Genomic DNA, 21,495 nt, shown 5'->3' on the forward strand with positions numbered 1-21,495 from the left:
AAAGTCATAAAACCTCTGCAAGTTTAATCCCTGTCTTCCACTAAAGGGTCAGTTTTTCCAGTGAGCAGAAGAATTTAACAGCTTTGTAACAGCTTAACACTGGGGAGAGATAAATTACATGTTACCAAAATTGCTTGCCTTCATTAGTTCTATTTCAGAATATTAAAAGCATGATCTGAAGACATTTCAAAACCACAAGTGGCTGGTTTTTAACTCAGGGTAAATGAGTGAGAAACTATTAGAAGGTGAAAAAAATTATAAGAAAGCCAAACTGCCACTGTCTCTAAAGGAAAACACATTATGAGCATTGGTGAAATACCAGGGGCAAAAAAAACCCTTACGAAAAGTATCTGTCAGCACCAGAGAATGACGACATGACTGGCAAAAAAGTTTCATTTTTCAAGAGCAATTCGTTATCAAACATATTTTTGTCCTCCCCTGTAACAGGACTCATTACAAGTGGAGGCAGCAGATGCCAAACACTTTCACCCCCATGCAGCTTATGACATTGTCTCACACACCCTTCTCAGACCTATTAGGGAGACAGTCTAGGACAAAACATTACAGGGTCAGTGAAGCATTGGGTAAAACACATTGAAATAACAGTCATAAATTAACTGAGAGTTAAAATTAGTTGCAATTTATTCAAATGGACAGATGTGTCAACAGTCCTGTGTATGCTGCTGTGTTTGATGCTGCTCCGTGCTTTCATGGATTACCATAAGAGGTCATTAATAGACAGGTCATGATTGCTTTAGCAAGTAAAAATCATGATTGCTTTAGCAAGTAAAAATAAGTGGGTTTTTGCAATGCAGACACTCCAAATGTGGGAATGTATGCTTGAGAGCACAATTGAGAGGAATTAAAACAGATTTGGACAATTTAAATAACTAGTCAGAAAGACCCCCTTCTCAGCTAACTTAGAAGAAACAAATACCTCCCTCAGGGAATCTCCAGATGAAGTCAATTCATACAATAAAGCCTTTCTACATCCCCATGACCTATTCAACATGGAGGTGAATCTTGGCAAGTCGGGAGACAACTGAACACATCCTCTGTTATTCCATAAAAATACACATAAATATATATATTTACCTTTGTCTCTACAATTTCCTGCAGATCACTGTTACATATGCTCTATGCTAATGTACTTTGAACTGGTCCTGGCACGCTGGAGTGCTCTCAATTACTTTCCATTCTTTAGAAATTGTATTTTTTAGTCTTTCCAGCATAGAGCAATGGGCTTTTGCTGCTTTTCATGGAAGCATTTGGTAAGGGTAGCAAAGAAGACTGATGGATATAGTTTAATAATGATGTCTGAAATAATTCTGAAAATTGAAGACTTCAGTATAAAGCAGAAAGAAAGTATTTACTCCCTCAAGATGAAGAGACGGGTCATTTGTGTTTTCAAAGAACAGAGCTTATAGTGGTCACACTATAAGCTTTTGTAAAAGAAGATTGGTGAGCTATGGGAGTCACAGCACAGAAGAATTCAACACACTAGCAAAAATCATGATTCTCAATTATATGCAAGAAAACATAACTTCAAGCAGTCAGTCATGATTTTCATTTGATGAAATCCAAATGCTTTTTCTTCTTTCTGCAAAACCCCTGCCTTAAACAGACCTGTATGCATGTCTGAGGATGTAGTTTATTACTCCGGCTTTTGCTCATAAGTATCTATAAATATACATTGGTGACTCCTAGAAAATACTGCTAAAGAGTTAAGAGACAATGTCATAAAGATCTGAGTACATGCAAACACCACCTTAGAGACAGCAATCACAAAGCAAGTACCCCATGGAAACATCTGGAAATTCTTCCAACAATGGAGCACAACTTCAAGGAAGAAATCCAAATAATTGCATAAAAAGCAGCAGAGAGAAACGGACTACATATTTCAGAGCTACATTTAAAAACTTGCAGGTTTTGGTATAAAACCTATATATGAACACTGTCTCACACTGAAAGCTACCCTAAGATGGTAGGGTAGCCCAATCATATGGGCCTGAAGTACTACAGGAAGGATAACCACACCTAAGTACAGCATTAAATAGTTCTTTAAGCCATAAGATCTTAAACAATCACATTAACAACAACATTAACAATAGCATGAACCACCCCTGATGTACTGGACTTCAAATATTTTATCACAGAGCATGCCCATATGCATGTTGAGGTTTCCCTCAAAAGGAATTATTCAAATTAATGTAATTACAAATTACAATTAATGTATAAGCAGAAAAAAACCCAAACCTGTTATCCTTCATCATAAAAGATTTGCCTTCCATCATTCTACCTGAAGCTGCTGCTTTTCTACCAGTATGGCTACACCAGGACTTTCATTGCTTTTAAATCTCCCAATTTACTCAAGAGCCTTGAAGAAGGCCCAGCCTTTGCTGATCAAAGTAATTATTTGTAGTGAAAACTAATTAGATGTTACATGCAACATTAAAAGTTGATGTCTCTTAGTGCATGCGTGTGTATGAAGTTCTCAGGCAATCTGCAATCAGACCCACAGAACGGTGCTGACAGAGGCAATGACAGCCTCTCTCTTTGCCTCCCTAAGCAAAACATCAGTAGACCACAGAAACTCTCCACTGACTAATTCATTAACAGTCACCTGGTGAAGCTTTTTAAGTAAAGCATAGGAATCTTTCATCCTTGGCACTACTGAAATTTTAGTGCTGCAACTACTTCAGTCTCAGTAAAACTAAAATGATTGAAACTCAGAAGTGCCTTTCAGAATATTAATGAAAAGTGAGTTTGCAATGGTATGTACCACTTGCCATGGTATATTCTCATTTCCAGCACAATCATTCCCAAGAGGTGAGGAACAACATCATCCTGGATGAGGTTCCAAGTGGAAGAGACACCCATCACCCACTCTCTTTTGGTTGTGAGTGCAGGCTGCATGACGGAGCCAGAACTGCTGCAAGGACACAGACAGCACACCTGAGAAGGGGCAGAAACACCTTCTACTGAGATCCCTGTTTCCTCAGTGACCCAGGGCTCCTGAGCCCATAGCTGAAGGGAACAGACAGGGGAACCAGACAAAAACAGTGCCTGACAAATCTCCAAACACCTTTCACCATCACTATTCAGGCTCCCCATGTACTTTCTTGGTGTTGAGCAGCAGAAACAAACAATATTCCTCTACAAGAAATCTGCTAAGTAGAAGGAAGAGAACAATAGAACCACTACACAGGAAGAAGCATCACTATTCCTGAATCATTCACCATCATTTAAGCATGCAGATGATACAACAAAATTCTTACTTGCAGAAGTGGTGAGCAAAGAATTTACTGCAGAGCAGCAGGCAGATGCAGTTTGTTTTCCAAGTACTCTGACTTCTACTTAAGTATCTGCATTTAACAAGAATAACTGTGCCTACCCAAGCAATCACTCAAATGAATTGAAAACAGCTTTATAACTAACAATTCCTTTCTCACCATCAGTCACTGAAGTAAAAAACCCAGGCTGCAGACAGTTTTTAAAGCTGAATTTATGAAATTTTAGGGAAATTTATGTTATATGAAAGCACATTTTCCATTATTTCTGCTGTGTACCGAGATTTGCTCATCCTATTATGGGCAAAATTTCTTAAATGTTAGCAAAAAAAAATGCTCTACAGTGAAAAATTCCCTTTTGTCATTTTTGAAGAAATCAGGTTTTATTTTAAATATACTTTAAGTGGAAAACAAATCAGCTTTGTTTCATAATGACTGTAATGGCAGTCTAAGCTGAAAAGCACCCTGTATGGCGATGAAAGAACACCGACTTCTCTGCAGATTTTCAGACTTGAAAGTCAGAAAATACTGATTTCAGTATTTATATAATTGGAAATAGGGAAAGTTGGGGGTGGTGCTGGTGTAAAATCAGTGAACACCCATCCCATTAGTCATCCCAACCTGTCAGAGTCTAATCCTGTGAAACCCAGAGGCAAAAGTCTTCATGGCCAACTGAAATTTTCATACTTCGTTTTATCTTTCAAGGTAGTTTAAACTACTTCAGTAGAGAGTCTGGCACATGAGAATGTTATGAAAGAAAGGCATGCTCAAGCATGTATTTTGTATTGGAGTTTGAATGGAAATCACTGACAGGATGACATATCTCTATCTCAACACAGCAGGGCAAATTCTCATAGGATTCCCAGTTCAAGGCAGAGCCCTAAATGAAGTCTGACACTCCACAATAAATCAACAGTTTCTGTGCATCATAGTGCTCATTTCATTCTCCAGTCTTCCCTTCAATTTTTTGAGGCCAGTTCATTTGAGATGAATAACACTTTCAGAGTCCATGAAAATGTTCATTTTTGAATGACTGAGGGATCAGGTTAAACATTGTTACTTCCCAGCACCAGAAGTTTCTAACACAAAACAAGGCTGTGGAAATGGCCAAATCAGAGATAACAGTCTTCTGCATTTTCTGTGAAAAACTAAAAGCAAGGAAGAATATTCTCACTTAGCTTTCCTCTTTCTACTATCAGAGAAACACAATGCGGCAACAGAGGAAGAAAGGAAGAGTTTTATCCTCTCATATTATTAGAAGGGTAACCCCAAGAAGATACACAAAAAGAGTTTAGCTGGAGAAAGTGAGAAATGACAAGCAATCTGTAGCCACACTAGGTATTTGCGAGCCATAATGGACGGCAGCTGTTGGCAGAAGTTTGACCATTTGAGAATAAAAGATGTGGAGTCAGCATGAAAGAAAGAGCAGATTCAACATATCGCTTCTGAGCACCTCTGTGGGAAAGGACACCACCAGCTGGGGTGCTGACAGTGCCTCCAAATTTTGGATGCTTGGAGCATCTCAGGTGTGGGGAAGCACAGAAGAGAAAGGCTGCTCTACACAGCTGCTGGAGCTTGACACACCTTCAGACTTCTTCACCTGATGAGGTGCAGAAGAAACCTGTGCAGCCACAGTGCCCCTGTGGCCAAGAGCACTGGCAGCACGCCAGATGAGTTACCCTTGGGCTACCTGGCCCCCTGAGCTGGAAGACAGAGATATGAAGCAGAATGAATTCCCCAAAATCCAAGGGAAAATGGTCAGCAACACAGTGTTTCAAAGATGTCGGGGTCGGCTTGTTACTTGTCTCTGCCCCAACATAGGAAAAGGTGGTTCTGGGCAGGCCGCGCTTTGGAGAAGGAGTCTGGACTCTTGAGTTTTTGGTCTTAAGTTGTGTTTATTATTTCTTATCTAAAAAGTTTTTCTGTCTGCCCAGCCAAGGTCTGATCAGCAAGACAGCCAAGGGCACTCTCTCCTGCCCACGGGGCGGTTGTCTCTTTTATAGTGAAAACTACATATAAGATATTTACCTTCAATTCCCAATACTTTTCATCCTTGTTAGCAAGTGCACCTTCACCATGAACCAATCCACACGTGCCAACATCATCCTGAACATGGATGCCAAGGAGAAGAAAGAAGAAGAACAGGGCATGCCCAAATCCCTCCATCTTGGGCATCCTGACCCCCATGTACAGGATTCCAAACCCCCCTGTACAACATACAAAACCCCCCTGTACAGTGCATTAAAATCTATGTTTCACCCAGTGAATATCATCCCCTCACCATTCAAACTTGAAATTCTCTCATCTCCTCATACTCAAGTGTCACTTCTTTAGAAGGATCAAAGTCAAGCCACCAGGCACTTTTGGCAACATTCCAGGACCTCCAAGCCCCCCAAGGGTTGTCTCGGTAGCTCTGGACATCTGGAGTGATGTACTGAGTTCCCACACAAAGACATTGAGACACATTTCTTGAAGTCATGATTTGGTGGTGAATGTTACAGTATTAGGTTTATGGGTGAATCATATTGAGGCTTTTTTCCACCCCAAATAATTCCATTATTTGATGCAGGCATTTTATCATCTCTATTAGGCCTCAAGAACTATTATGACCAACAGCTTTCAACCATCTTTGGAGAGATTTTTTAACATAAATTCGGAATAATGTGTTGTCCATCACTGATAGAAGATGGAACAAACACTTCCAAAAAAAAAAGGGTTACATTAGGCTTCTAAATACCTACCACTCATTTCATCTCCATCAGTGCACCCTCTTTGGTGGTTCCCATTCACCTGACATCAAAAGGAATTACAAAAATCACTACACATTAAAAGCTTACCACTTACCTTCCCATCCATCTAAGGTTGCACCTACATGTGTGTGCACTCATTTGAATTCACGGCATCTACATGAATTATAGACCATTCACAACAGCATGTTATTGCTTCAGGGACAATGATAAGCGTGATTAGTTTTAGTCAAATGTTCTCCTCCTAGCAGTTAAACAAAATGGAGTTTTCTTACAACAAAACTGATGCTGTAATCTAAGGTCACAGATGAATGCAGAGACAATGGAAGCTGAGAGAAAGGACTAACCAGCCAAGGAGCCATCATGCAGATTATTGATTAGTAGATATTGAAACACCCTTACATAGCTTTGTCAGGCAGTCATTTAGGCACATATTTCACTATCCAATTAGGACAATACATTTTCCAGCCTATTCCAGCCATATGTTTATAGCTCTTACAAGCTATAAAAAAAAAAAAGTTACATAAATATATTCCAGCAGCACTGAAAAACACCAATTTGATGCAAGACTCATAACATTCATTCACAATTTCTATACCAAAAACTATGCCTATAACACAAAGTAAATTTTCTCTATCTGCCTATTAGGCTGGAACTCAACTTCTATCCCTCAGGTTCACAAAATGATCTGTCCATTGCACAATTCATCAAAGAGAAAAATGAACTGATCTGGCACTGCATGGGCATTTAAAATAATTTAACAAAATTTTTGTTTATATTTAGTCATGGATAGTTCTCTTTTGCTGGACGTAAAGGGGCTAACACCATGTTGTCAAACATAAAAAATAGTGAAAATATGTGAAGACCTTCACCTTACCCAAACTGTGCTAAGGCATAGTAAAAGTAAAGTGTAGGATAAAACCTTGCAAGGATGAGCAGCAGCTTCTGCAGCTTCACTCTTCTCTAAGATCTACTGTTAATGGGCATTTGTATCAAATGACAGGAGAGTAACATCTTACCCATTTGTCACCAAATGAAAAACATTCTGTGTTGAAGGTGATCTCTTCAGTAAGCACAGAATGGCCACAATACATAGAAAAGGGGCTGCAACATTATTATAAAATTTTAATTCTGTAAAGATTTTGTGTCTACTGAACAGCCTATGGTAAATCTGATGTTTTCCAATGTTAGAATCTTGCTCTACTCAGAAGATAGACACAAAAAAAGAAAAGGTCTTCAAAGCTCACATAAATAGAGAGAGTGTAGAGGCAAAAAACATGGGAAAAACAGATAAATGAAAATAGCACATTATGGGCAGTGGATGAGAGCCAGTTAATTGATTAACTTGTACTCATAGATGAGATAGCTTAAATAAAAGTGATATCTAAACTCTTGTACAACACTGACTTAGCCATTTTAGAGTGAAACAGAACAAATGTGACAACAATTTTAAAAAATGTTAATCAGAGGGAACTGAAGGACTGTACTGTTTCTCTATATGGCAGAAGTAATTTAAAGCTCTAGTACTATGAACTGTGGATATATGGATACATATATGAGCCTGGGGAAGAATTCATGTGGCTTCTGTGAAGAGAAGCTGTGTGTTAAAACCACAGAACTTCTCTGAAAGATTCAGCAAGGTTTTGAATATAAAGTAGGTTTAATTGATTTTGATACTTGGGTTTTCAGAAGTTACTTGACAGGGTTCCTCAAAACAGGTACTTGAAGAAACTGCAGAAAGCACTCATGTATTAGTAGTTGGTTACGACATACAGAACAGAGAAGGAAAAAAACTTTCGTTTTCACGGTGCAGAGGGGTTATCAATAAGTCTAACTGACCAGAGCTGGTGTCTGCTACCCAGGGAGCTGAGATGAGAAATGAGAATGAAAATAGCTGGTTGGGAATTTTTTATAATCCAATTCTCCATAAGTCTGTGCCCAGCTGCAACAGGTATGTACTGAGATTCAGTTACGGGGTATTAAACGGCAGAGAAAATTCCCTGTAAATAAATACTAAATTATAAATATTCCATGCAATCCTAATTTCCTATATTAAACAAAATAATTGTCTTATTGCCACAACCAAGGACATCTTGATTTATAGTCAAAAATTACACAAATCAAGCCCTTAACTAAGGGGGGAAAAAAAGACAACCCAAACCCCAACAACTGTTAAGAGGTATTAAGTATTAGCCCATGTATAATTTCACTGGGTGAATGTCTCCCCTGGTTTATCTCCATGTATTCAAAGCTCTGCTGGACACACTGCTGGGAAACCTTCTCTAAACTTTATTAAGCAGGGAGGTTGGACTGGATGATCTTAATAAGTCTCTGCCAAGTCCACCCATTCTGTGATTTTGTGTTACCTCTCAAGCACTGCATGCAAATTTACATGACTATTCTGTTATGAAGAACAGAGCTGAAGGTTCAGATTTAGCTTCAGATTTCTGGAGGCTGAGGGGCTGCTCCGAGCAAGCATCAAAGGATAGATGTTCTTACACCTCCTCTTCCAGGCATATGCTTCTCACTACTGATGGGAGACAAGATATCAGCCCTAACAGGCTTTTGATCTGACCCAGCACCACCATTCTTACACTATAAAGACTCAAATCACTTAGGATGACCAGTTCATTTAAATTGTATTGCAAACATAGATGTATGTATGCATTAATCATGAATGGTTGAAATGGCTGAAAGTTCTGGAAACAAATACTGAATGTTTCCAAACATGATGTCTTCACAAGCAAAATCGAAGAGCACATTCATGGTATCATTAGAGTTGATTCTTTCTGGAAGGCAAATTTAATTTTCCTTTAAACACTAAAACACACATACCCAGTGCACTGCATACCCATCTCTGAGAGCAACAACTGAAGTTTAGGTACATTTTCCACTAGCCAGTCATTAAGGATGTAGGAGAGTACATTGGCCCCCAAAGACATTTTGATTTCAATTTGAGATAAGAATGTGACTAGGAGAATCTGGGTGATCCTTTGGTGGTGTCAACAGATCAATATTGAACTTACTGCTGCCAACAAGAGGACACTGAAAATCAATGCAGTTATTCTGAAGATAACTGAGAACTCTCCTGAGTCATCGAGACAGCTCCTGGTAACATGGGCAGCCATGTCGTACAGTCTCTTCTGCAAAACTATCACATACCAATTTTAGGCACAATTCTTGTCTGTCTTGATCATAATTAAAAGGCTGTTGCAGAAGTACAGATGGTTACAGACTTTCTTCTAAATTAAAAACCATGGTCAAGGTGGTTCTTTTCTCCCTTGCATGTAAGGAGTCCTTAAATTTAAGTGAATTATTCTAACTCATAGATGTGGTCCTCTGTTGAAGAACTACCATAACCAACTACCTGGGAGTACAGAAACCAAATTCCTCCACAATATATTTTCAGATGAAATGTTTACAAGTAAATTTAAAAGAGATTTTTCATAATACAAAGGAAGGCATTGACATTTTATGTCCATGTTGCTGTCACTTTTCATAACTGCAACTACTAGGCTGGATGGATAAAAAATTAGGACCTATTAGGTTCCAGACCCACATAATTTTCAAATGCCATGCAAAAATATTCTGTTTGACAGATTTACTAGAGATGAGTCCTTCCACATTCAGGAGTCAATAAATTTATACACACTTAATCCTCATTTCAAAGAGAAGAGGAGGATTATACCTATTGCATATTAAAACCTAATCTACTGAAACATCAAAATTTCTGTCAGCTTCCTGACTAGCACACCAATTATATTACTTGGCCTCAAGAAGACAGGTGTAGAATGACCAATTTTGCAGCTTCTGAAGTTGTGCCCATTAAATACATGGAGATTATTTTTTCTGCTTTGTGTAAAGATGATTGAGAGCGCATTTGAGTGTTTTCTCTTTCTAGAGAAAGCACTGGGAGCTGGGGAGAGCGAAGGTGAGAATAGACTCCCTTAGCTAAAGGAGCTAGGAATCACCAGAGGAAAATAAAAGATATTCATCCTTGGTATGGGCAATATTGCAAGAATTTTGATTTGTTTCAGTTTCAGTTGGAGGGGAATAATAGTATAGAGGGGAATAATTTTATTAGCCATTTGCTTTTAGGATTTTGTTTCTCTGTCTCTTTGCCTTTGCCTCTAACCTTCCTCAAAACTTACCAGAAACACATTGCACATTACTTCAGTGCTTTTGCTTTTATCTCGCATGTTTGAGCACTACGCTTTTGGTTAGTTCTACATCTTATTTAATATTTGAATTATATCCTTTGGCATCAACTTTGGAGTATGTTGATTCAGTTTGCTGATGATAAAGGTGGGGAGGTATTGGAAGTGCATCAGAGAACTATAATAACAGAAAGAGAAATCCTGTACTTACTTACCTGGGGAGTAGAATCAAGAGAAAAAGGATAAAATTTAGCTGTATTAACTGCACGTTCATGAAGTACAGACAAATAACAAGAACACGACTACAAAATCTCATCAATTGCAAACACAGAAAGAAAATGGAAAACATTTGAGCAACAAACAACCAGACAGCTGTAAGCCGCCAAGACAGCAGTTGTAAAAAAGGCAAATGTGATCCCACGTCATCCCATTCAATGATGTTTATTGTTCTTATTAGAAAACTGTGAGAATTTTGTAACTGGAGGCAATACAGAGCTTCTGTAACCTCTCTATGTTCCAGCAGGGAAATAAACCACATGAATGCTGCACCACTTTTGGTGTTGCTTGTAGAACATAGTCCAAGCAAGAACCAAAGACAGAAGACAAAAACAGTTAAGAGGGACCTGAAACAGAATTTTCACAAGGCACTATCACGCAAGATATTAACTTACTTCATACTTGTAATCCAGTTACTTTGAGTGAAGAATGTCTTTAATGAACACAAAACACAAAATGTGAAAATATTTGTAAATTTTAATTCAAAATTATTGAATAATTCCATGATGTGAAACTGTCCCTGATCCACAATGCATAAGCACTGCAATTACTCATTCTTACTCAAAACAAAGAGAAATGCCAAAATATTGAAATTTATCAAGGGATGAAAATTCCAGAGTCCTCAAATATGGCAATTAACTATTGCAAAGATAAGAATATGTGGATAAAACAAGCTTTAACAGGTATGGCTCTAAAGAACTACATATGGTCTGCTAATGGCCACATGCCATTGTGGGTGACTAACACATCTTGTTACTCATTATTATTCTATCTTAGCTCTGACTTACAGCAAAACACAGTAAAATGGTATTACTAGGTATTTGATACAGTTAAGACACATGGTTCATAAGAAACACCATGGCAAATAACTTAAACATGCTATCTGGTGTGTATTTATTGTGTTAATTCACAAATAGCAAACATAACCAGTTCACAGACTAGAGACTGACAAGAGAAAGAAAGTAAGATTTGGAGGGCTGTTTATGTGAAGAATAAATTTCACCAGTCCTAATTTAGACAGTAATTTGCAAGGGAAATACATCTAATATGATTTTTCCATCACAAATGACATTTCATCTTTTCTGAAGAATGTGAAGAGGTTAAAATATTTTGGGGTTTTTTGCTACTACACAAGTGTAGAACAATAAAAATAGCCTAGTATGGATCAAACCATTTGAAATCATTGTACATTAACATGAGCTAGTGTACTATAACTAGACAATCTGACTATTCAAATGGCAAAATGATACCATTGTGCTAAGGAGAAGGTGACCAAGGGTTTTTTGGTCATTTGCAATTAATGATTCTCTGCCAAGAATATTCTCTTTATGCTACTGCCGATCAAATAGATTCTCTGAACAACTTTTATAGTAATGAATAAAACTGCCTTTTGCACTTGGTTTTATTCCTGTTCCACCTATTTTAAATACTTATAATATAAATTATTAAGAGAGATGGGATTTTAATTTAAATTCAAAAAATAATTTATGCACATATTTATTATTGAGGTAATACAGAGATGGAAATGTGTTTCACTCCTAGGAGACAGAGAAAAAAATCCTGCTCATGAATTTTAGGGTCTCTTTCATTGCAGATTTTCCACTACATATTAACCCCATTTGGAATTGATTACTTATCTTACTTAGAATTCATCAGTTGCTAATTTTAACTACTAAATTCTATTCTTGTTTACAGTTAAGACATTCTTGAATTAAAATGCTGTGAAGGGAGAATAAGATACCAGTCTTCCTCTTCCCTGCACCAAACAAAATTAATTTATTATTGCCTTTTCAGTGTCATATGTGTTGCTCCAATATTAATAGTTACTCGTTGTTCTAGTAGCATTTTTTAAGACTAGAATTTGCCTTCCTCTTTCAGCTCAAGTTAATCCTCTGACAGTTAGCTAGCAGACCAGTGAACAGTGTGCTCCACAAGCATTTGCAGCTTCCATTGCAAAGGCTGCAAAGAACCCCCAGAAAAAAACAGACAAGTGAGAGGGAGAAGGGTTTATTAGGTTTCTTCCTCTGATCACTTGAAGCCAAAAATCATTAAACTATGTCATCAGTCATTTCCTAAGGGGTCATCAGTACTTACACCTTAAAGTGTTGTTTCCCATTACAAAATCAGCTTTCAGCCCTTTCCTTTTTGATTTTACTAAGCTAGTCAGCCAGAAAATCATGAGGGCTTGAAGAGAGTGCAGAGAGAAGGATCACTCAAAGCAGACAGCTAAAAACATTCATGTACACGTATCCTACAGCTCTCAAAGCATAGCTTATGGTAATGATATTGGAGATCTCAGTATGTGTTGCATTTAGTTTTAACAAATCATTATTGAACAACACAGGAAGCTGACAAACACATCTTCCATCAGGAAGACAAAAACCCAAAAATCTGTAAGGCACTGTACATGAGATCAGAATGGTGGTTCATTAAACTAGAAAATATGTCAAGAGGTTAAAAAAATAGATTTTAAAAAAAAATCTGTACTCATCCATGGCAGACTCTCTCAGGGAGAGAGCCTTACCAAAACATCAATTTTCTCAGCAAAAATCTAAAATTGTGTAATAACACCACATTAATATAAAACAATCAAACTGTGTCAAAGGCATTTAATTTTTTTCTGGTCCAAAGCATGTTCTTAAAATACTCTTGTTGATCCTCAACTTTAGGCTGGTGCAGGACACCTAATGTGTCAGAAAACAGCAAACACTGTCCTGTATTTAGAGAGAATCTGAAAGAGATATGTCCTCAAGTTTGAATAAAAGTCAAACAATTAATCACCAAAAAACATAATAGCTTAAGATCTTATTATCAAGTGAAAACTGCACAATTTATGTCCAGCCTTCCACAGAAGGGTACAGAAGTCCAATCATTTCAACATGGTGTGTTTAATTTTTTTACAGCTAAGTATAAAATAAAATCACATGCCACATCCTTTGGCACTGTTAGTGACTCTGTTAACAAGGTCTATTTAGAGAAAATCAATATGAACATTATTTCAGAAGTACTTAAAGATAATACCAGTGACAGCTGATCTGGTTGACTGTCCCTGCCTGTCACCTCAATACAAAAAGATAAAAATAAGACATTTTTTCAATTTTTTTAATTGGATTCCATTCTGTTAAAGTCTGTTGTGCAATCAGGGTTGTCTCATTAATGAAATCACACTAAGTTGACTATATAAAGATGCAGTATCAGTACCCAAAGGCAGTGAACCTGGTAGACATGGATATGCTTTAAAGATCAAAAGACTGAAAATAAGTAAACATATTGGTGTGTTCATAATCATCTCAACTGAGAGGAAAATATGAATATTTGCAAGAAGGAAAAATTATTGTGGGGAAAGGTATGGAGAGGAACACATACATGACCCTGTTCTAGAATTGGCAGCTATTCCTTAAATCCAAGCAAGTTGTTTTTGGTTTTTCTTCACAATGCCTGGAGACAGGCCAGAGGAGAGATGCATCACATGTCTCTGGTGAGGAGGGTCTGGGGAAAAGGACTGTGGAGATGACATCAGTTCTGAGATAAAGTTGGAGTTCTGGCATCTTATCTGTGGCATATGGATGCTCACAGCAAGGTATGCTTTGGAACACAGACTATACATTTGTTGAAGGGCATAAAATTTAGTGTTTTGTTTTTCAGGCTGTGAATTATGACTCTTGGACTTGCTTTTACATTATCCCCCACAAAATGCCATCGTATATAGATAGTAAACTGTCAAAGGGCAGCATGCTTTATAATTATTTTTGTTCTTCAAGAGGGCTCCCATTTTCTTCTCTATTACATTTTGTATGCTTTATCTGTAGCACAGATAACCACATAAATGAAAGGAGGCAAACTTATAATCTACAGCACCACATTGTTCAAGCCATTACTCATGTCTGAACCAAATCCACTTTGATGGATTCTCTCCTCTTGTTGCCTGAAGATCAAATTCAAATTCAAAATCTTTAGTTGCTACACATTGAGTGGTCACTTGCAAAGTCACATTGTTACAGGGTCTCCTAATTTAGAATTACTTTGGAGTAAAACTCTAAAGAGTAAACTAAAACCTCGTCCATCTATTCATGGGGCAACAGAATCAAATATTGATGGGCCCCAATTGTCCATATGTTTTAACAGAGAGTAACCTACGATAGTAGTGATATTGACAATGCAAGGCCAAACAAAGCATCACTAACACCTACATGTAAGACAATTACCAGTATATCAGTGAATGGTTGTAAAACGTGTCATTCTTACACTTTTTTTAATGTAAGAGGTACAGAAATTATAAATATCAGAAAAGACATTAGACAAAACAAGAACAAAAAGCAGCATTAACATTTGGAAATAAATGGTTTCCCTCAGAATTATCATCCCTGTACTGGAAAAAGAATATTCCTTGTGAAATTAATAATTGTTCAGATAATAAAGGCTTGCTTCTTGTGAACAGAGGAAGTATGGTAAGAATGCCTAAGTAAAGAAGCAAAGAGCAAATAAATATGCAAGTTTCTATGTTTAAATTCTGCTTCATTTTGAAAGCACAGGGAAGTACATGTTCTTTATTGTTACACAATATGAACTCCTACTAATAGCTCATTCATATTGTATATATATAGATGAAAATATTCAAACCTCTGCAGGTTTTTCCACATAATGTGCCGGTCAGAAGATTGCTTTCCCAAAGCCCAGTCAATATTGTGGATAGCAGAAGACTACAGAAGAATTGTTCTCATCTACTGCAATAAAGCTGGCTCAATTTGTTATACTTTAAACAAAACAAGGGCTGAGAATGACTATTTTTTAAAATTTCCTTATTGAATTTTTCAGACAATATTCAGGAAAATAAAACTTCTTTGATCTTAGTGACTGAAGAGGATAGTTAGCCCTTTCTAGCAAGTACTTGAACTTGCACAGATGGGGCACAGGCTGCTGCAAACTGCTGAGCATTTTTTCACTGATTTTTTTTCATAACTGGTGGTCTTTTAAAATGTGGCTATTTACTATGTGAGCAAGCATTTAAACATCTCTTACTGGAAAAATTCTGCCTATGAAACTGTGTCTGTTACAGTCCCTTACACAACAGTCTGCACACTTGCACAAACAAAAAGATAGTGGAATGAATACATATTATGCTTCTAGTACCACAGAACTTCAGTAAATTAATCTGCTCTCCACCCCAAATCACAAAGGCTTATTCCACAACCACTCTCTTTCAATTGCTCTTGAAAACACTTATTTGATTTCAGATTTTCTCTCTTCAGCAAGACTTGGACTTTGAGAATCCTGGTAGGTCCCTTCCAATTCAAGATATTCTATGATTCTCTCTGTAATATGTTAAAAGAATGACTTTGTTACATCTTACCTCTTGCAGTTAAATGCAATGTTTTTCAAGCATGACAATTCTTGTATTAACACAAATTATATGATTATCACTCCTAAAACCAATCTGTGTAAAAAACTTTTTCAGTATTCTTAAGAGTACTTACTTCAAGAGCTATTCATTTTCTCCACTAGAAATATAATTTTTCAAATTAGAAAACATTCTCTAAACCAGTGACATAAATGCATGGTGGCTGACAGAAAAAAAAATCCTTGAAAATCAAGAAATAACTGTTCTCTATCATATTTTTTCATTATTAATAGCTCTTTTTTTAAGTATAAAAAAGCTGTCAAATTTACACAGAATTGATCACCTATGCATTTCAGGTATTATTTATGGAATAGTAAATTTTATTTCACTGCTTTTTCAACACAGCTTTTTACTTCTGAATCAACCAGTTGTTGAACTGAACCAGACAAAACTGGGGAAAAAATCTCACCCTGCACCAAGTAAAGAATTTTAGTTGTCAAAGCCTGGGCTATTCACTGCAAGTTCTGGTTTCTGGTACTCAAGTCAGAAACTTCACCTTCCCCACTCTGTCTCCTATCCTCCCACCTCAAAGCAAGGTCCAGCCCAAAGAAGGCTCCCAAATGAGGCCTCAGACCCACCTCTTCAACAGGGAAGCCGAAATGCCGCCTCATTCACAGCATCCCTTCACACCAGACCTTCCGCCATTCTCTCCATTAGCGGAGCCCTGCGCTGACAAAACTCCCACCCAAGGCAGAATTCCCTGAATAGGGAATGGATGGGCAGGAACTGTCTGAGGGAAAACGCTTCCTGCTTGCCTGGAGGTGTGAGGGTAACGAGCAAGTTACAGTTCACGGTACAGGCACATCTACACAAGCAGTTTCTACTCAAAGATGATTCTCATCATGATCCCTAAAAAGACTCCACATCTCACATTCAGACAGCTAGCACCACAGACATGTGCTGCCTGTCAGTTGCATCCCTACATCACTTTGGAAAATCCTCCGGTCCACTAAAAAAAAATTCACAAGCAAGTGAGCAATAGTGTTATGAAGGTGGGACAGAACTGATTTAAATGCACCCTAAAGAACACTGAGAAAATGATTTTTCAAAACAAACTGGGCTGTAAAACAAATTACTCTTGAGGTGAACAGAAAAAGGAACCTTTTTTTAATGAAAGGATGGAGGGTAAAATAATTGACATGCTTTCAAACCAAAAACTGTTTGAACTTCCAAGCATCAAATGCAAAACCAATCCATTTCTATAAAGTAATTCTTTTATCAGCTTGACAAAGAAGTTTTTCTTTGTTAGCTTAAATGAGCTAACAAAGAAGTTAGCTGATTTAATCTACTTCTGCCATTACAAAAGTACATGTTAGGATGACAGCTTTCATAAATAGGATTGACAGAGTAAGATGTCATTGTGATCAAACTGTACTGTTAGATTTAAACTTTCTCTGTGCTAAAAACTCAAGGACATAAAACCACCATGATTCAGCTCACACTGTCAGTCCAAACTAAGTTGCCAAGTACTGAGAGCCTTTCAGTCTCAGTCTTCAGCAAGGATCACACAGCTGAAAGACTGCCCATACAGGAAAACGTAACCTTGGAAGAAAGAAAGACCAACGGATTTGACTGGAAATACTTTCATATGCTTTTGACCATTTGATAGATTTGCAATCTGCCTACAATAGTAACATTAGACAGTTTCAACTCAGATAGTCATGTAGTTAGTTAGGCAAAGAGGGTGCTTGTCAAGTAACATTCCAACAAAGAAAATTTATATTTTTTGTAAGATTGCTTAGTATCCAAAAAAAAAATAAATTATGGAATTTCTTCTTCTCTCAAACACCATTTTCAGACTAGCCCTGAATTCAGAAACTCTATACCAAAAGATACAGCAAGGGTTATATAAGACTGACAAAACGTTTTAGTCCTTAAGGAAATACAAGTCGAGAGTACAACTTTTTCAACATCTTTTTCCAAGGGAGTGTGGAAAAGAAGATTTTAGATTAAATACACTCAGAACAAAATTCCAAACTCTACATCAACAATTGCAACCTGTAAAAGAAAGACATTTTTTAAAGCAAAAAAGACATTTTTTAAAGCACAAAATTTCACATTTAAAGTATTTTGAGCTCCACTTATACACAAAAACCATAGTAAAAAATAGACTAAGAGGAAGGTGAACTAATCAGGGCTTCAGTGGAACATAAAAACAGAATAAAAGAATGAGAATAAAGGCCTATCTAGCCCAGAGTATGAACAGTGGCCAAACACATATGCCTGAAGAAGAATGTAAGAATAGAGCAAAGTCCTATTAACACTGTCAGAGAATACCCTCAAAACTCTCAAGAACTTACAGTTCAGTAGTTAGCATCTTCATGTTTAATCAGTCTTAGTGGATTTCCTGCGTGTAAACTTGCCTAGTTGCCCATTAAGTCCATGTAACCCCTTAGCATTCATAGTATCCATGGCCAGGACTTCCAGTATACTGTGCTAAAGTGGTGTTACCTCCTGTCATTGAGTTTTGACTGGATGCCCCATTTTTTGACAGATACCCCCAAGAGCCCATGAAAGAAAAAAAAAAACCAACCAACAAAAACCTGTAATGAGATGCTCCATCATGCCATTTATTTTTCCAAACTAAACTTCATCTGCCTTTAAATGCTCCAGCAGTAGGGTAAGTTGTTTCTTTCTGTAATTCTTCACAGGCAACACAACTTTTAAACCCTTGACAATTTACAAAGACCAGCAAATATTTCTGTTTCACCTCTCTATCTATGAACATGTTGAGCAGCACAGACATGTGAACTGATCCTGTGTTTAAAAACAACTGTTGACTCCCACCTAAGCTTAAAGGCATTTTATCATTCCTTCAAAGGGATCATCTCCCTCTTCTTCCATGACTCCTTAGCTAGTCATGCAAGTAAGAGTTACAGAGTAAGATGCCTTAGGGATATGTCAGATATATTTTGCATAAGGAGCACTCCTTCCAAATGGAAATTCCCATATTTGGCCACAGCTGTCCAAATGCAGGTCTTTGGAGTCTGCTAAAAGACATCTTTCAATCCCTATATTTGTTAAAGATAATTTAGCACAATGTTTTCCACTGGTTATTTCAGTATATTACTTTATTTACTGCATCTAAAGGGATCATACAGCCACATTATTCAGCCTCACCTTACACATTTCCCCCAACACTAACAAAACTAAACTAATGAATAATTTTGTTTTTGTAGACATACTCAAAACCATATCCAAAACTGGATAAAAGTTTGGAGAGAGGTAACCCAAGACAAAGCAATACACTTCTATACTGCACTTGGGAACCAAGAGGGATTGTTGGCTTTTCCTTATAGATTTGCCAAGATAAACCTATCAGAGGGTTCTGAGACGATCATCAGCACTCTGAACAGAGTGCTGGCCTTGGGACCTAAGGACCAAGATCTCATTGCCATACCCATTAGAGAAATTTCCTCTCAAAGCACGTCCCCCTCCAAGTTCTTCTGTCCCTTCTCTACCGCTTAATCTTTGATTAAGACAGTTGTTTTCTCCTGTACTGTTTTTTTCATTTTAGTTTTAAATCTTATTTCCTAGCTCTACCCAGGAACAGACAGACCTAATGCTCACATCTGTACACTGCTTGGGTGTGGTTCTCTTCCATATTCAAACCTTTTGTTAGTGTTACAGCATTTACTCTCTCACCTTGCAAGGTAGAAAAATCCATTGCATCTCATCTTTACTCTAGCACTTTTACAGGCATTAAGTCTTCCTACCAAAATCTGGAGATTTCACATGTTGAAAACCCTTCCTTATGCAACAAACCCAAGATGCATCACCAATACATATTACATTTAAGCAAAGGCCACAGTCACTATCACAAATGGTGGGAGGATTCTAGACAGACCCCAGAGAAGAGTACTAATCCAGGTGACAGGGTTGGTATCAACTGCTGTAAGTCACCAGCATTTTTTTTGGTTTCCTTTTTTGTCAACTCTAGAGACACAACCAACACAGCAATATTTCCTGCTTCATACTTTTATTCTTCTGCACAGGGGTACAGTGAAGTCAAATAAAAATATTATAAGCATACATAAAATCATACCTATTAAATCCGGCTAAGAATAGTAGCAATATTGGGGGGAAAAAAGTAGCAGCAGATGCATAAGACCTAGGCAGAAAGTCAAGAATTATGCCACATTGTATTTCTATCACCTTTCCTGCCCCTGTCAGTTAATTGTACAGAAAGCACAGGTATGCTTTGTAGCAATAACTTTCACTGCATGTCCTTTCTGGAAAAAGTCTTCTACCAAGGCAACCATGTCATTATCTGTAAATTTCCCACATTTATTCAGCAGTTTTAATGCTCTATCATTGGCAAAACTAACAATTGCTATTTGCTACCTACTGACTTACACATTTAAGTCATGTACTGTGAACTTCAAAGACCCTGTAATTTTCCACTTTTTTGCACATTATTTTCTACCTGCAAATTCAACATGAACTAACAAATGCACTAAGAGGGCAAAAATTGCACGTCAGATATAGTGTTTCTACACCAGACTTCAATTTTTAAGAACCTGGACACTTGGGACCTTTAAGTTGCAGGGCAGTAGTGCAAAAATTAATGAATGAAGATGCAGCAGCTCCCTCGCCTACACTGCACCCCGATGGGAAGGACCCTGCAGAGGCCTATTCAGGGAATTCTGCCTCGGGTGGGAGTTCTGTCAGCGCAGGGTTCCGCTAATGGAGAGAACGGCGGAAGGTCTGGTGTGAAGGGATGCCGTGAATGAGGCGGCATTTCGGCGCTTCCGGAGTGATGCCCACCCTTCAGCCGACAGCGCACGGGGACTGGCACCACACAGGTACCCTGCCTAGAAACCGTCGGCTCGGGCCAGCGTCCGCCGAGCGGGGAGATGCCTTCTCCCAGGAATCATTCCCTTCCCCCCGGGATTTCTCGGCTTGGCTCGCGGGGAGCTGGGATTTTCCCTTCGAAAGCCTGCCCCTGGTGAAAGCCGCACGGTCTCCCGCTGCCGCTCACGCACGCCAAAGTTTTGCCGCTCTGGCCACAGCGACGCGGGCAGGGACACCCAGCCCCGGCCGCCCCCCGCCCACCCGGCCCGGCCCGGCCCGGCCCGGCGCCGCCTCACCGTCCCAGCTCGGACTCCAGCTCGAAGTAGTGAGCCAGAGTGTCCTTGTTGGAGCCATCGATCCAGTAGTCAGGCGCGGCGGAGCCGGGTCGGCTGGCGGCCGAGGAGCCAGAGGAGGAGGATGAGGAGGACGAGGAGGATGAGGAGGAGGAGGGCATGGTGACTTTCAGCATGCCGGGACGCCTGCCGGGGGCTGTCCTCTCCTCCGCGCCGGCTGCAGAACGCAGAGCGACAAGGCGGCGGCTACACCTCGCCTCCCTCTTTCTCTCCTTCCTCACTTATTCCCTTCCCTCCCTCGCTCTCCCCTCCCTTTCCCCTCCTCCTCCTTCCCCCCGCGCCGCCCTGGAGAGGCGGTGGCGGGTCCCCAGCCCGGCGGGGCGGGGCGGGGGGATGCACCTCCATCGCCCCCCGCCCCGCTCCATCCGCCCCGCCGAGCCCAGCGGCGGCTCCGCGCCTGCAGCGAGAGACCCCCGGGCCGGCCCGGGACGGAGGGAGCGCCGCCAGTTCACCGGCACCGGGAGCGGGACACGGCCCCGG

The 21,495-nt window shown here is 39.0% G+C and overlaps 1 protein-coding gene across 2 annotated transcripts in view; it reads right to left on the reverse strand.

Moving 5' to 3' along the window:
- The window catches only part of CAMK4 (calcium/calmodulin dependent protein kinase IV), a 140,903-nt gene extending 119,617 nt beyond the window's left edge, over positions 1–21,286 (reverse strand). Inside the window, exon 1 of one of the 2 annotated variants that reach the window (XM_064404953.1) lies at positions 20,959–21,286. In XM_064404953.1, the coding sequence (XP_064261023.1) occupies positions 20,959–21,131 (173 nt within the window). In that variant the 5' untranslated portion in view covers positions 21,132–21,286. The remainder of the gene's footprint in view (positions 1–20,958) is intronic. The other variant, XM_064404954.1, reaches the window with a different exon arrangement.
- Positions 21,287–21,495: the final 209 nt, after the last annotated feature.

Source organism: Passer domesticus, chromosome Z, assembly GCF_036417665.1.
Source record: "Passer domesticus isolate bPasDom1 chromosome Z, bPasDom1.hap1, whole genome shotgun sequence".
NCBI classification, from domain to species: Eukaryota; Metazoa; Chordata; class Aves; order Passeriformes; family Passeridae; genus Passer; species Passer domesticus.